Source organism: Antechinus flavipes, chromosome 3 (genome assembly GCF_016432865.1).
Source record: "Antechinus flavipes isolate AdamAnt ecotype Samford, QLD, Australia chromosome 3, AdamAnt_v2, whole genome shotgun sequence".
NCBI classification, from domain to species: domain Eukaryota; kingdom Metazoa; phylum Chordata; class Mammalia; order Dasyuromorphia; family Dasyuridae; genus Antechinus; species Antechinus flavipes.
In genome coordinates, this window is record NC_067400.1 from 514,392,583 (window position 1) to 514,409,146 (window position 16,564).

A 16,564-nucleotide genomic window follows, 5' to 3' on the forward strand; every position below is an offset into this window, starting at 1 on the left:
ATGGTGGGTGCCTTGTAAGTTCTCAAATATTTGCTGGTTGATTTTGAGAAGGCCTCAGTCTTCTGTAAGGCTGTAAGCCGGTAAGAGCCAGGAAGAAAGCTAAGGCAGGTCCACTATGAAGGAGGAGGAGTTATTTCATTTGAAGGGAGTCCAGCAAGCCTTTGCCAAACCCCTCAGAGAGTAGAAGGGCAGTGCTGATACTGATCTAGTCAGAATGATACTCACATCTCGCATCTGGTTACACCCCAGCCTGCTCCATGCTGAAGGAGACCTCTGGATGCTTGTAGCTCAGTAGAATGTCTGTAATACATGTAGATGGATAACAAGAGTTGTGTAAGTGCTGGTTGCCGTCGCTCAGCTCTGAGGGCTCTTGACCTTCCAAACTCTCTCTACAGCCTGAAAGATCAAAGGGAACATTTGAGATTGGCTATGAGGAAGGACAAGGAAAAAGGACCCTTTATTTGGGACCCAGGAAATTATTTCCCACAACTGGGACTTCTGAAGCCCTTTAAAGAGCGAGCCAGCCTGAAGATTTAGGTCTGCATTCTGAGGATTGTGAGCATTTTTCCTGCTCCTTCGGCATTAAAAAGACCTCTCCAAATCAAAACCCTAGTCACTGGTGTCTATACATCTAAGTTGGCAAAAAGCTGTCATTTTAGAAAAAAGATAGTGCTACCTTCAAGACAGAAAGAAAAAAGTGTGTCTAGGGCCACTCTGGTCAAATTTCTTATAGCTTTTAATACTATAAAGCTATAGTACCATACTTGTACTATATGCTTGGTACCATACTTGTTTGTGCACAGTTTTCTCTCCTTCCTAAGCCATAGACTCTTTGAAGGGAAGAACTGTGTCCATTTCCGAAAGCAGCAAAGTATCCACCGCACCTTTACTCAGATAATCTCGAATGCAGCCTTGGGCAATCTTTCTACCTTTCTCTGATTTCACCTTCCCATTCCCACATCACATCAGCTCTTTTGTAACTTTTCCAAACCTTCTCAAGCCTCCCATGGTGTTCTCTCCCCGTAACCTCTCTGCTGAATATACCTCACCTCATCTCAGTAAAAATGAAGACCATTTGCTGAGAGCTCTCCCTTCTGCCTTCCTCCTGCTCCTCAGGTATCTTTGTTTCACTTTTCTCACAGGAAGAGGTGGCTGTTCTCCTCGCCCAGGCAAACTTCCTTACCATACTCCCTTGATCAGATCCCCCCAGACTGCCTCCCTATCAGATCTGTTCTCTCCCTATCTACTGAATGCTTCCCTACTGCCCATACACATGTTCATTCTTAACAAACAAAATCCCTTTACTTAGGCCAGCCAAGCCATCACCCTGGTGAAAGCTGTCCACAGTGGGGGGCCTCCATGTTCTTGCCTCTCCCTGGAATTCAAACCCTGCACAGTTTGGGTCTGCCTTAGAACTGAAGCTTCTCTCTCCAAAGTTGCCAGGACCCCCTGCATCACCAAGGCCAGAGGCCTCCTCTCCACTGTGCTCCTTCCTGACCTCCCTACCGGGTCCTTTTTCTCTTGGAGGCCCTCTTCTCTTGGGTGTCAGGATGATGTTCTCTCCAGCTTCTCCTCACATTTCTCTCTGTTGGGGCCACATCCGGATCATGCTCACCAGCCACAAGGGTCTTCTAAGATTCTGTTCTGGGCTTTCTCCTCTCCTCACTCTACACTCTCTGGTGTAGTGATGTCATAATGACATCACCAAATCATTTTTATGTGGGTGATTCTTAAATCTATTTATTCAGCCCAAAGGGCAGCCTTAGAAACAGTGAGGCGATGCACTGGGCCTGGAGTCAAGGAAGAATTGAGGGGCAGCTAGATGGAGCAGTGGATAGAGCACCAGCCCTGAAGTCAGGAGGACCTGAGTTCAAATCTGGCCTCAGACACTTAACACTTCCTGGCTGTGTGACCCTGGGCAAGTCACTTAGCCCCAATTGCCTCAGGGGAAAAAAAAAAAAGAAGAATTGGGTTCAAATTTAGCCTGAGATCCTTACTAGTTGTGTGGCCCTGGCCAAGGCAATTAACCACTATCTGCCTCAGTTTCCTTAAATGTAAAATGGGGATAATAATAGATATTACTTCTTAGAATTGTGATGATCATGCAAGATAATATTAATGCCTGGCACATAGCAGGTGCTTAACAAATACTCATTTCCTTTCTCTTTCGCTTCTTTCTTTCCTTCCTTCCTTCTTCTCTCCCTCTTTCTTCTTTCCTCCTTCCCCCCTCTCTTCCTCCCTTCCTTCCTTCGTTCTTCCTTCAGACCACATCTGGACTGTGCATCCTCCAGCTGATGCTCCTTCCTGGGCCTGAGCCTGAGCCTGAGCCTCTGAAGCCTGAGAGAGGGGCCCTTGCTGAACATGGAGAGAGGTATTTATTTAGGTTTAGAATACCATTCTTGATAACAACCAATAACGACCAAATAACATATTTATATGTTCCCTCACAACGGGTTTCCCTCACAATAAACGCAAGAAGATAATGCAAATGTGATCACCCCACTTTACCGAGCCGTGAACTGAGACCAGAAGAGGTTGAATGATTTGTCAAATGCAGAGCGCTACAAGCAGAAGAGCAGGGACAGTGACCCTGTCTCCAAGCTTATCATGACTTTCCAGGTTGTCCTGGTTGGAGTATCTCTTACCAGCTGCTCTGCCTCATGGCCATATCACACCAAGGAGAGAGCCAAGGTCTTGACCTTCCTCCTTCCCCAGCTACCAGATCATACGCTACCCCGGGAGCCCCTTACCCTCACTTTCCCTGTCCTGGAGTTGCTGGCTCCCCATGAGGGAAGACTGACTGAGGACGGCATCAGACATCCGAGCAGAGCTGAGTGCTTTTCCAGCCATGAGACTCATCCCAGGCAAGTTGTCCAGCTGCACCTGTAGAAGGCAAGGATCCAGGTCCATGAGAGCTACTAGAAAAGAGTAGCCACTGGCCTGTGGGTACTGAAAGAGCCTGGGGCGCTACCCTCCAGCCACACTGCCCCTTGTGCCCATGCAAACACAGTAGGAGGGTAGGCATCTTCCATCCAGACTTTCAGACTTTTTTTGCCCATTGACCACCCATTGTTGGTAATGACAATTCACATTTACATTGCTCTTTGATGATTTCAAAGAGCTTTTGAAGGTCGTGCAAGTATTATCAGTTCCATTTTTACAGCCAAGGTCATAATGGTGGGACCTGCATCCAAATTTCTTAAGCCCCAGTGCAGGGCTCTTTCCATGTTATCTGTGGGTCCCTGAGGAGGTTGTCACAGGATGAGATTGGGATAAGCCCTCTTAAACATGGTCTCTCTAAAACCAGACTACTCCGACCCAAACCATGCTCAGAGTTTGCTTCTACAAAGGAAAGTGGATGGTTACAACTACTTAGTCTAGAGCTATGAGTTCAGATCCAGCTAAATGGACAAAGTCCAGGTGGCTCTCAGAAGGTTCTCTAGTGAGGGGAGCTCAGGGTGGTCAGACCAAAGCCTGGGTGAAATAAATAACCCTTGTGTCCTCGGCCCGGAATTTGGGAGATGGAGCTCAGAACGCCTAATATGTTCCCTTCCTACGGGTGCCAGACGAGGCTGGCCAGCAGCAGAGGGAGCCGGATGCCGCTAACCGCCTCTTTTCGGGTTTCCAAGAGACTTTCAGGACACCAACATACATAAGCATCATCGCTGTTCTGGATAGTGTGATGTCTCTGCAGGGTCCGGGGCCTGTGATGCTCACTGACAGGGGAGCGTGATGAGTAACCCAACCCATTATGATCAGGCAGCTCCATAGCTTGTCCAGGAGAACTTCTGTCCATACAGTTCCCTATGACAGATTCTGGGGAGACAGAGCAAAAGAGGAGGTCAGCCGAGCTATAGTTTCTCCCCCTTACACGAGCCTCCAGATCATAAGCACCTAACCTAGGACAAGATAATAGTGAACAAAGCATATATCTGAATACGTATGTGGGGTTAGCTGATGACCCCAACTAGCCCACAGCATTGCTGGGAGGGAAACTAGGTTTTGACTGGCCTTCATTTCCCAGAAGGGACTGGTTACCTTTTCCCTAGAAGTGAGCCTGTAGGAGGACATCACAAAATGTCAGAACTAGGACTTCCCAAGGCCCAAATTCCACCCTCTCATTTTAGAGATAAACTGTATACCAAAAGAGGTTAAATGATTAGTCTGAGCTCATGGAATTAAACCCAAGCTTCCAATTTTCTGTTTAGTTCTATGTCTGTTACGCTAAGCTAATGCTTACCCATTAATCTTGTTTGGATTATTCTAAAAGCCAGTGATTCCATGGCCTGAGGATCCGGCTCCAGAGTTGAAGAGGGATACTTGGTAGAAATATATTTCTCTGTTTTCAGGGACAATCAGGAAGACTCTTGTGTTGATGGAAGAATGCCTGGATATCCCTTTAGTTTCTACCATCTTAAGACTTGAATATTGTATTTGTTTTAAAAGGTTAGATTCCTATGACGGGTGTAAGGTCTTGTCTCTGAAGAATTAATTCCACCAGATGGGCTAATACTTCTTAACTTTCATATGAAATTATACTGATTTCATCAATCAGCTCTCTATCAATCCCATCTAGGATTTAGGGGACAGTGTGTTGCTGGGGGAACAAGGAGGTTAAACAGTAGGATACAAAACCAACTTCCTCCTAATTCTCTATTTCAAATAAAATGGGTGGGATAGGGTGTGGAAAATCCACCTTCATTCTAAACCAGCAGTGTCAAATAGTTATTTGATCAGTGCAAATAACAAATAGTAAAGGTTGAGGTCCATTAAAACAGAAGGTCCTTGAAAACTGAAACCGTTTTTGCCTCTTCCTTTGTATCCCAAGTGTCTAACATAATACCTGGCACCTAGAAAGCATTTAAGAAATGCCTGTCAATTGATTAACTGAAGCCATTCATTTGAATCAGGTTAGGAGTTAAACTAGGCGACTTTTTAAGGTCCTAAATTGGCAAGTTAATTGTCCTCTCTAGGCCTGAGCTTTTTTATTGTAAAAATGCAAGAAGTGAACTAAAGAATTTCTAGTGTCCTTTTAGTTTTAAATCATATAATATCTTCCATAGGATCATGGCTCCTATGATTCTAAATGCCTGGGTTTCTCTAATAGCAGGGTACTAGAGAGATGACACTGGAAAATACCAGTTACAAATGCAGTTAATGATATGAAAATCACCTTGAAAAATAACACAGTGGAGAAAAACTGAAAGAGATAAACTCCCAGCTAACTTCTATTCAAATTCAGTTAAAAAAGCATCATCAAATGTCTACTATGTGCAGTCACCATACACAAATAAAGCTGGTTATGCAATTCAGTTTGTGTTAATAAGAAGTTCATTTGTAAAACATTACGTGCTACATAAGTGAGTCATTTATAGCTAGTTCTTTCTATAAAGGTATCAGGAGTTGGAATGGGGGAGAAGATGGAGAAAGATGTATTTGGAGGAGAAAAAAAATTTAAAAGCTGATAAGGGGGGAAAAAGCACAAAGAATTGTGCTACAAAACCAAACAGTCCCTCAGCTTAGGCATAGTCAAGAGCCTCCAAACAAAGCAAAGAGCCCCTAGATGTGGCCCAACACTGGACGTGTGAATTTGGAAACTAACCTTTCCTGTTTCGCTCTGCCAACAAACAACTCTGCCATAATATGCTGTATATGAATGGCAGTTTTTATTTTCCAGAGACTGCTTATTTTTGGTCACAGGAAAAGGCAGGTAGAGATGTTCAGGGCTTGATAAGTGAGGAAACAGATTAAACAACGTGCCTGACACCACAAGCTAGTTTGTGGAACAGTCCAGACTCTTGGCCCAGCTACATTTTTCTTTTCCATTATCTCTCACTGCCTTATACAGATGACTTCTGCCTGTTGAATCACAAGTTCTTATGCCAAAGGGCTATTCCTGTTAGTGCCAGCTTATAGAAAAAATTCCAAGAGAACCAGCTGAAATGTAGGAGCCTGATCCAGTGAGAGAAGAGCAAGTGATGCATTTGCAAATGAGCAGAATATTTCTGATATTTTAGTTTTCAGGAGAATAGTCCAGGAGATACATTCACACACAGAACCATAGACACACAGACACACACAGACACACACACACACACACACACACACACACACACACACACACTATCCAAGACAGTGCTTAACTAGTGTAAGCAAATAAACAACCAGGCTCTCTCCGTTCAAGCCTGAGAACGATTAGAAGGGTTGGCATGAATTTTCTGTGCTTGGCAATTGGGAATATAAATAAGAGTGGGTGGTTTTTTTGGTGGGGAGGAAGAACATCAAACCTTGGGAAAACAGTCCCCATCAGACCAAAGCTGATAAGGCTTCCTGGAAAATTACTGAGAGGTCAAAAGATAAAAATATTAACTAATAAAGGGGAATGAAATTTGAACCCCAAGCCAATCAATAACTGTTTATTAAGAGCATTCTGTGAAGCAGCTTCTATCCTAGAGGAGTTTACATTCTCTCAGGGGAGATAATACATGTGTCTAGAAGCATATATAAGATAGACAGAGCAAATATGAGGTAATTCTCTGAAGAAGACCCTTGGCTGGGAGGCTCAGGAAAGGCCTCAGGTAGAATGAAGGAATTGTCCCAGAAGGAGGAAGACATTAGTTCAAACCCTGCCTTGGGCAGGACTCTGGACAAGTCATTTCACCCCCGCTTGCCTCAGTTTCCATATCTGCACTCCCTAGAGCTGTTATGAGAATCAGATGAAGTAATAATTGTAAAGCTCTTGGCACAGTATCTGACACAGAGCAAGCAAAAAAAAAATACATACATACATACATATATATGTGTGTGTGTGTGTGTGTGTGTGTGTGTGTGTGTGTGTGTTATTATTTGCAAAAAGGGAACTAAGGAAGAAGGGCATCTGGACACGTAAAGGTATAGAATTGGGTAATGAGTGTCTGACTATCAGCAAGAAAGCCAATCTGGCTACGGTGTGAAGGAAATAAGGAGGAATAAAGCAGAAAGCTGCAGCCAGGTTGCAAAAGACTTTTAAAAAGAGCTTGCATTTGATGCTACTAGAAGGTATTGGATAGGCCGATGACCTGTTCAGATCTGCACCGTGTGGAGCTTGATTGGAGAGGGGAGACCCTTGAAGAGGGCAGCCCTATCGATGTGGCCTGAAGGTGGTGGCCCATGAGGAAAGTGAAGACGGGTGGACGGAGAACGACGAGATGTGGGGCAGTGAGGGTGAGGTGAACTTAACTGCAATGAGGAGGCAAGCCTGGGGTCCCCTTCGGGAGAGGCGTGCAGGCTGAGCCAAGCTGTTCCGCCGCAGATCCTGAAGTCAATTAGAAACATCCAATAAGCTCTGATGATGCAGAACTGGGGCCATCCCGGGACAGAGAGCACTGGGAGATGAGCAAGTCACCGTCCTTTTAGAAAGGATGTCATTCTAAAGCCATTCTAGTGAGAAGGTGCAAGGCAAAGCCCGAGTGGTTGGGAAGTGGATGATAACAAGGCAAAGGAGACTGACGAGAGAAGTCAGGCAGGTGGGAAAGTGAAAGCGCAAAATCATGAAAACGCAAGCGGAGAGAGCATCCAAGGAAGGGAGGGCAACAGTGTCAGATGCTGTAGAGAGATGAAGAAGGATGAGGGCTGAGAAAAGGCCTACAGGTCTGCAATTAAGACAGTGGTGATTTTGAGGGAGTAATTTTTGTTTAATGATAAAGTAATTACAAAGGGTGGAGGGAGAAGTGAAGACAGAAATGGGAGATCCTGCACATAGAGAGCTTTTTCTAGGCAATTGGTTGTGGAAGGGAAGAGATATTAAGGACTCAAGGCAATACTAGGACCAATCAAGGATTTCTTAAGGATGGGCAATAAGTGGCACTGAAGGACCCACTGGATAGCTAGGGAATAGAGATGAGAAAGAGAAGGAATGACTGGAAGTGATCGTGAGAAGATAAACTTAATATTAAGAAGGCTATTCACGTTTGGTTTTAAGATAAGTTTGGGATTAACTTTTTTCTGTTGGTCTTTCCATGATTTCAAAGATCACTGAGGCAAATTCTTTAAATGAAGAAAAGTGGCATATGGAGTACCATGGCAGGGATTTGCCTTAGCAGAAGTGTGAACAGGCAAAGGTTGAGATGATCAGGAGGTGACCACACAAGGGAAAAAATGACTGGTTGGCCTAATTCCACTTGAGAAATCACTCTACAGACCACCCACCTAGTGTAGTAGCTGGGACAGCTTGCATAATATCCTGTTGCATCTGTCAATGTTGACTTGTCTTTATTCATTTGCAGACTCTTCAGAGCTGCTCTGGTCAAGGGTATAATATGGGTACTTAACCCTTTTAAAGGCTATAAGTGAAGTCTAATTTTGTCACTATGTTTTCCTTGCACCACGTCCAGTGATCTTTCAAAAATGGAGGTACTGTTTATATAAAAAGAGAATGTGGTTTCTTCTAGAAAATGGCAAGCTGGCAAAATCACTGAGTGAACTAATAACAACCACAAGATATAGAAATAGGTAATGCAGGTGAATGTATGTAATATAATACCTCCATCCTCAGAGAGGTATACTGAAAAGGTAGGCTTATACTCAGAGTACCTGTTTGCCTACCCTTTTAGAAAAGTATCTTCTAAATACCTTCTTATACTTTTAAGGAAGTTCACACATTCACAGTGATGGAAGCCACCTCAGAAATCTTCTAGTTCAATTCATCCCTGCATGGGAACTTCCTCTACAACACCGTGACAAATGATCATCTAGCTGGGGAACTCACTCCTTCCTGAAACTGCTCATTCCACTTCTGAACAGGTCTATTAGAAACTTATACTTAATCCTTATACTGAAATATAATTTGAATCTCATCTTCTACCTAAGGCTCCTGATGCTACCAGAAAAAGACTAAACCTCTTTCCACATGAGATATCAACTATCTTACTGGATTTTTATAATTGGAAATGTAATCAAAAAGAAAGTCTTTGAGCCAAGAAATAAATATGTAGTGTTCTGATGGATCATTCTGCCCCCTTGACACAGGTGGCAGGTGCCTGACCCAACGTAATTCCTCTTCCAGAGTGATGGCTCAGAGATAGAGAAAGGAAATCATGTCATCCCATTGACGAGGTAATGGAACCTAAAATTTCTGTTACAATGTAAATATGGGTTTGCTTGTTTTTTTTTAAAAAGCATTTTATGTTTTGAAGGGATCACCATTGTGAGATTTTCCAAGATAAAAATGGGAGTTAACTTCAGTCTATACATATATATTATAAATCTGAGAATGGGATTATTAAAAACTAAAGATAGCTACTGTTTTTCAAGGCCTTGAATATACTAGACTTCAAGTTTATATGACAAAACTCTGATCCATAAAACAGTCACTGTTGTAAATGGAACAAAATGACCTGCACAACTTAGATTCATAGTTGCCAGTGAGACAAGTCACTAAAGGAGGTGTCTACAAAGATACCAGTTATGTCTAGAAGCTAATGGGGTAGAAACTGGGCCTAAAATAGAAAAAGATCTAAATTCTTCATACATCAAAAGAGAAAATTAAAGACAAAAGCTTGACTAGAAGAAGAGGAAAAAAAGGTGAGGTAGTCAAAAGGACCCAAATTCCATAAAATTAAAGGAAGAGCAATGAACTGAGAGAAAACTACTGGCAGGAAAGACTTGAAAAAGGATTATTAGCACTTTAAACTAGTGCCAATAGAATTGAAGGATGTGAACTGTATTCAAGACACCTTAACAGATGTGGACTCTGAAATCCATAGAATCTTAGGGTTGATTGGGACCTGAGGCCATTTACAACCTCCTTGCAGGTAGTTAATTAGCTGTTAGTTGAACATTTACATTATTTCATAAGGCATTCACAACTCTAGTTGCTAGAAAGTTCTTCTGGTACTGAGTTGAAATCTTTCAGTCAGTTCTATCCACCTGTGTTAGGTCTGTCCACCTTTTGGAGCCATCCAGCTTTTCAAAAAGTCTATCATATCTGCTCTTCAAAGTAACCTAGGGTCCTCTACTTCTGTTTCCCTTCACCTGAAGCTGTTTATAATCATTGCCTCCACTTCTAACACTCTTGTCTAAATCTTTTGCAATCTGGTTTCTGACCTCATCATTAGCTGGAACTACTCTGTCCAAAGTCCCCAGTGATCTAATCTAATGGCCTCTTTCTTGATCCTTATTCTTCTTGACCTTTCAAAAGTACCTGATCCTGTGAAGCACCTTATCTCCTAACTACTCTATTCTCCAGGTTTTCCTGACTGTTCTTTCCTGGTAGTCCTATTTGTCTCACCGTCCCTTCCAAGTTGCTTTTAATACATCTTCATGTGATGCCCCCAAATTTTGAGTGTGCTGTAAAGTTGTGTCACAAGAGTTCTCTTCGATCCTTATACATTCCCATGGTGATCCCATCATCTTATCGGCTCCCACTGGTTCAATTATCATTGCCATCAATCAAATGATTCCAGATCCATTTCGCTACCAATGTTTGTAATGAGCTCTACTCCTGTATCATCAATAGTTTACTGAACATTTTTAACTGGATGCTCATAGGACTTCAAACTCAATATGTCTAAAATAAAACTCGCTTTTTCTAAACTTCTCCCTCACCGCCAAGATCAACACCATCCTCCTTGTCATTTAATTTAGAACTTGCAAGTCATACTCAACTACTTTGTTGCCTCATAGTTACCAAAATCAAGTTCAATCAGTTGTGGAATCTTGCCATTTATTTCTCTATAATATCTCCCTCATGTATGTCTTTTTTCCAGAGCCCCACCACCCTATGTCAAACCCTCATCACCTCTTTCCTGGATTAGTACACTAATGGGTTATTCTGCACTAAATCTCTTCCTAAGCCAATTCATTTTCCACACAACTGCCAAGTAATTTCCCCAAAGGGGTACATCTGACCATGTCACCTTCCTGTTCTCCATTCAATAATTAAGCCTAAGAACTAACATATAAGATCCTTTGGCATTTAAAACTCTTCACAATTTACCCCTTCTTTTCTTTCTCTCTTTCTTATGGTTTATTATTTTCTTCAACTTCTACAACCCATCTAATAACAGCCTAATTGTCATACCTTGTACTAGATATTCCAAATCCCATCTCCATGTGTGGAATGCTATCTCCTCAACCAGTCTCTGATCTGACTCTTAGAATCCTGGCCTTTCTTGAAAACTCATCTTAAATATACCCTTTTTCAGGAGGCCTCTCTGTCCTCCCACATACTAGTGCCCCTTTTCTAAGGTTGCCTTCCATTTACTCTCTCTTCATCTTGTGTATTCTGACTTACAAATGTTATCTTCTTACATTAGAAGGTAAGCTATTTGAGGGCAAGGATTATGATGATGATGATGATGATATATAACCTAGTGCTTAGAGCAGTGTTTAACAGACAGAAAGCACTTTTACTGAAGCATTGCTTATTGACAGATTTATTTTCTTCTCCAGTCTAAAAATCCCCAGTTTTCTTAGTTGTGCCTAAGGCAGCATGATTTCCATATCCACTACTCTTTTGGATGAAATCAGTTTATCAGTGTTCCTCTCAAAAAGTGGTGCTGGGAACTGACAATGGTACTCTATGTGTGTCTGGTTCATGCAGATTACGATACCTCCACATATGGATAATCATTGGCTGCTCATGCAGCCTTGGTCTGCATCAAATACTTTCACAGCCATGCCATAGTTGGTCTTCTGACCAGTTAACTCCAATATTTTTTCACATGTGGTCACTCTGGCTAGAATGTACATTACTTCTTCACTTGATATTTTTAAACCTAATTCCTTCACAAATTTAGTTGTATATTTGAATCAATGGTGTATGGAATCTACAGTAGACAGGAGGAGAAATTCAGAAGCTACCTAAGAAGAACAACAGAAAAAAGGTAGAAATCTGGGGACAAGATTTTTGATAGCACTTTCTTCTCTATTTTTATGTTTGACTAATGATAGCAAAAAGTTACTGATGAGCATGGGACAGGGGCCATAAGTCTTCTGTTACTAGATGAAGGCTGTAACCAAAAGAGAATCTCATGTTCCAACAATAGCTAACAAGAATAAATTCTTTGTTTCTTTTTTTGTTTTTTTAGGCAAGAGGCGGGAAAGGGGTAAAGTAACTATCCTTTATAATATCAGAGAAAACACTTCTCACAAGTGACAAAAAATGACATAGTCCTGTCAAATTCTATGCTATATTTGGTGTCTAACTTTCAAATCTCTTGGTCACATCATATTTGTATAGCCCTCTATGGTTTATCCAACAATTCCAACACACATTATGCCATTTAATCTTCACAACCACCCTATCAAGTAATGCTTTTTATTGAACTCTTCATATTTGGTTTTTAAAATTCTTTGCAACATGGCCCCAACCTATCTTTCCAACCTTGTTTTACAATTATTCCCCTTCCTTCAGTCTGTGCTCTAGCCAAAATGGCCTTCACTCATGATACACTATCTTCTGGGGCTCTGCACAGGAATTCCTGGAATATACTTCTCATCTCAGCTTCAAGCTTACCCTCTCATCCATTAAAATGCAGTTCAAGCACCACTATCTACAAGAACACTTTCCTGATTCTCCCCAACTGCCAACTGCCCTTCCTCCCAAATTATCTTGTATTTGCTCTCTTCACATTTATTTTAATTATGTACATTTGTCTCCCTGATAGAGTGTAAATTAACTGAAAGTATGGATTTTTTCATTCTCTATATTTGTATCTCAAGCACAGTGCACAATGTCTGGCACATAGTAGTTGCTTAATATGTACTTATACACTGTTTTTTATTTTTTTAAATAACTGGGAAAATTAAGGCTTAGCAAAGTTACAGTCATCCAAATTAGGAGGGATTCAGAGGTCATCTAGTCTAAATTCTACTAAAAGCATACAATCTCCTCTAAAAATATCCTTGATGGAGTCAAAGACCTCTAGTCATGGGGAGCCAACTAACTCCCAATACCATCTATTTTCTCATATAGCTCCATTAGAAAGCTTTGCCTTCTACTGCATTACAATCTGTCTCCTTGTAATGACTTTCAAGCTTTGTCCTATGTGACAACCCTATATACGTATCTGAAAAAAATTATAACGTTCCCCCAAGTTTTTTATTTTCTTTTTCCAATTAGCAAGTTGTCTTGCCATAATGTCTGCCCTCCCAATGTCTCTTGCATTGTAGTGCCCAGAATTGAATGGCATATTTTAACTATAGTCTTACCAGGGCAGAGTGAATTTATAACCAGGGAGCCTATAACCTGTTTTGATCTGGTTGCCTTATTTAAGTAAACTAACCAAGGTCACATAAAGTTGCAGAGTCAAAATTAGAACTGAAACAGACCTACTAACTTAGTCCAGCACTTTCCACATGTCCCCACAACACTCCCCAGATCTTCTCTATAAAGTTCATTCATTTCCCCCCCGACTATTGAACCTATTATGTCCTTTATACCTGCTAAAACCATCCTTCTGGACTGAAGAATACAGGGCTAGCATACAAATTGCTCAGTATTGTATTTAAGTATTTCTACAATTTGGTTCTAACTTGCCTATTCTGCCTCATTTCATACTATATCCCTTTACATAAATTTTCATTTTGGTCAACTCTGACTATTAGCTTTTCTTCCTCTTGCATTCACAAAGATATTTTCCATGCCCTTCCTCATCTCCACTACTCTTATCTTCAAGGCTTACACAAGAACTTTTCCTGATCCCTCCTACTGTTGTCACTTCCATATTAAACTGTCTTATATTTACTTATTTTTGTATATGTTAAATCTCCCTAGTAGAATCTAAGTTCCTTGAAGGTAAAGATTACTTTATTTTTTATCTTGGCAGTTCCAGAGCTGAGGATAGTGTCTAATATATAACAAGTATATTATAAACAAATAAATAAATTGGAATGAAGAGAAATATATGTTGATGTCCTTCCCAGATATATATATAATAGACATTATTTAGAGAAAACAACAGAGCCAGTAAAGTGCAATCAGTGGGATCTGGATGGGTTCTGATAAGCTTTAAAGAGAAATGCTATTTTTATCTTATGAGCAAACTGGGCTCTTTGGGCCACTCCAGACAACAACTGAGATGGAGAGGCTCATCTTTATTGTTTCCTGGCTTACTTATAAGTATAAAAAAAGAGAACTGAAATGAGAATTAAGCAAGGGAAAGAACTTGAATTATTTCAAACCAGTCTTTAGTGACAGGCGTTTTCCTTGGTCTTGTCTCACTAAAGGGAAAGTTCTGAGCCTCATGACTACACCATTTAATACCAAAACCTGTCCTTGGATTAGTTAACACCAGAGACTACCAGGTAATCCTGACAACCCAAATCATGTCCAAGGGGGCCTTGGTGGACATGTCTACTTTTCCCCGAGGAGGGGGCTCTTACCTCTGCTGGGCACTTTATTTCTACTGAATCCAGTCACTGGCTGATGTCGGTACGGATGCACCCCCATTTCCTGTGCATGGCTTACAGTTCCTAGCAAAGATTCTGGATCTCCAGGCCCTCCTGTATTCAATAGCAGGGGGCTCTCATGGCAACCTTTGGTCAAAGTGTTTGAACTCTTACTGTCTGGAAAGCAATCCCTGGCCCCTTCACACGAGCAGTCCTCCTCCATGCTCTCTGAGTGGATCAGCGCCGGCTGGTGCGCGTAGCCATGAGCCGGGGCGGCCGAGGGAACCTGGGAGATACATTCTTGTGCCCTGATTTGTAAGAGATGCTGGGGGCTACTATGGTGGTGATGGTGGTGGTGGTGATGGTGGTGATATGAGTCAGTGTTCTGATAAGGCAAAGACAAAGCCTGGCACTCTGATAGACTCTGCCCCCCTAGACCGGAAGCCAGGCTCCCAGCATCCCCTTGGTTCATATGCCTGAATAATTCTTGTAACTCCTGCTGCTGCTGTCGCTGTTGCTGCCTTTTGATGAGCTGCGTAAACTCTGCCGGAGGCAGCCGAACGTCCGAGTGGCCTGTGAGCGAGTGCCGGGGGGAGAGCAGTCCTTGGAGGATGTGGGGGACCTGCTGGTGTCTTGGATAGTCGGGCGGCGTGGGGGACAGCAGAGCCTGCTGGAGTGCCGACGTGGTGTAGTGCTGTTGCTGCTGATGTGCGCTGGAAGGGAAAGTAGGGAACTGGTCGAGTGCGGGGACTTTCAGGGCTTGGGTTGGAGGAAAGCCCACTCCGGTGGATGGGCTGTAGCTGGTGGGAGAGGCCCGGGACTGGTCCGAGAACAGTTGGGGGTGTAAATGGGCCTGGTCATAATTAGCAGGGGAAAACCGATTCATGTTCAAGCTGCAAACACAAAAGACAGTAAACACACAAGATCCGTGCGAGGAGTTGGAGATCTCAAAGGATAGCCCTTACCTTCCTTCAACAGGAAGTCCCTAGAAGGGTTACAGGTAACATTCTCCCTCATCCATTTTTACCTTCCCATATCCTGTGCAAGGGCTAAAAGGAACTAAAGAGGCTAGAAACAAATGACCAACCTTAGTGGGAGGAAGTTATCGGCTTGTTTTGAAATGTCTTCCAGATAATTAAGAAGTACTGGTTTTATGAGAGAAGGACAGATGGGAAGGAAAGCTAGAAGAGTTAGCCCAAGGTTTCTGAAAAGCGTACTACCATTATGGGTTGCTGTTTTTCTTTTCTTATGCCATTTTCTTCCTTTATCTCATTAGTACCTTGACCCTGGATCACTAACTAAACAGCTTACAAAGAACCTCCCAAGCTTCTAGCCTGACTTTAGAATATAATGGGAGCATATGGTCCAGGGACATAGTTCAAATTGCCCCCTTCCCCCTCATCATGCTGTGGGGAGAATGTGAGGAGAAGATTCTTCTCACTTTATCCTAGGCCACCTGACGGGTGGCCCCAGAGGGCCTTACCTGTGGGCCTCTGCACTGTCGGCACTCAGTTGCTTGGACAATGGGCGATGCCCATACGTGAGGGAGGCCATCAGGTTGGCACGGTGCTGCATCTGAATCTGACTGGCACAGGAGTTGAGGGACATGCCCCGCCCAGCTGCTGATGACCCTGGCATGTTGCTGAGCATGTCGGATGGCTCTTGTACCTGGATGGTCACCTGCTGAGACTGGGCAGGTTGCTGTAGGCCCATGCAGGTCAGTGTCACATTGGGGGGAGGAGAACAGTTCCCAGGCTGCTGGAAGATTGTACTTCGGGATGGCAAGCCTTGAAACTGGGAAGAAGAGGCAGCACCTGGGGAGAAGGCATCTTCTAAGTATCTAAGCAACTAGACTAGAAGTCAGGAGAAACTGGTAGCCAATAAGAATCTTAGTCTGACATCATCTCAAGACCAATTTAGGTTTTTCCCAGAGGCTTTTGAGGGGACTCGGCTGTTCTGTTACCAAGGGATTAACACTTTTTTGTAAAAACAAATGCTCAGAAGTCTTTACACCTGAAGTCAGTCAGAACAATGACTTCTTACCTCTAACAAAAAAATCTAACAGGGTGTGGAATCAACTTAAGCCAGGGAATGGTATGCTATGGCATAAATATAATATTTCACAAAAAAAATGATTATTTTTAAACAGCCACTAGAGTTCCTGGGCCTATATCTAATGAGAAATTCTATTTCT

General features: G+C 42.5%; 1 protein-coding gene across 5 annotated transcripts in view; it reads right to left on the bottom strand.

Annotated features, from left to right (window-relative positions):
• SIK3 (SIK family kinase 3) overlaps positions 1 to 16,564 on the bottom strand; it is a 284,690-nt gene that overhangs the window by 2,331 nt on the left and 265,795 nt on the right. For 2 of the 5 annotated variants that reach the window (XM_051987033.1, XM_051987032.1), the window contains 5 exons: positions 15,854 to 16,184; positions 14,365 to 15,083; positions 3,653 to 3,816; positions 2,751 to 2,883; positions 226 to 396 (listed from right to left, as the gene is read on the bottom strand). In XM_051987033.1, coding sequence (XP_051842993.1) covers positions 239 to 396; positions 2,751 to 2,883; positions 3,653 to 3,816; positions 14,365 to 15,083; positions 15,854 to 16,184 — 1,505 coding nt within the window. In that variant the 3' untranslated portion in view covers positions 226 to 238. Of the gene's footprint in view, positions 1 to 225; positions 397 to 2,750; positions 2,884 to 3,652; positions 3,817 to 14,364; positions 15,264 to 15,853; positions 16,185 to 16,564 lie in introns of all 5 variants that reach the window. The other 3 variants (XM_051987031.1, XM_051987029.1, XM_051987030.1) reach the window with 2 other exon arrangements.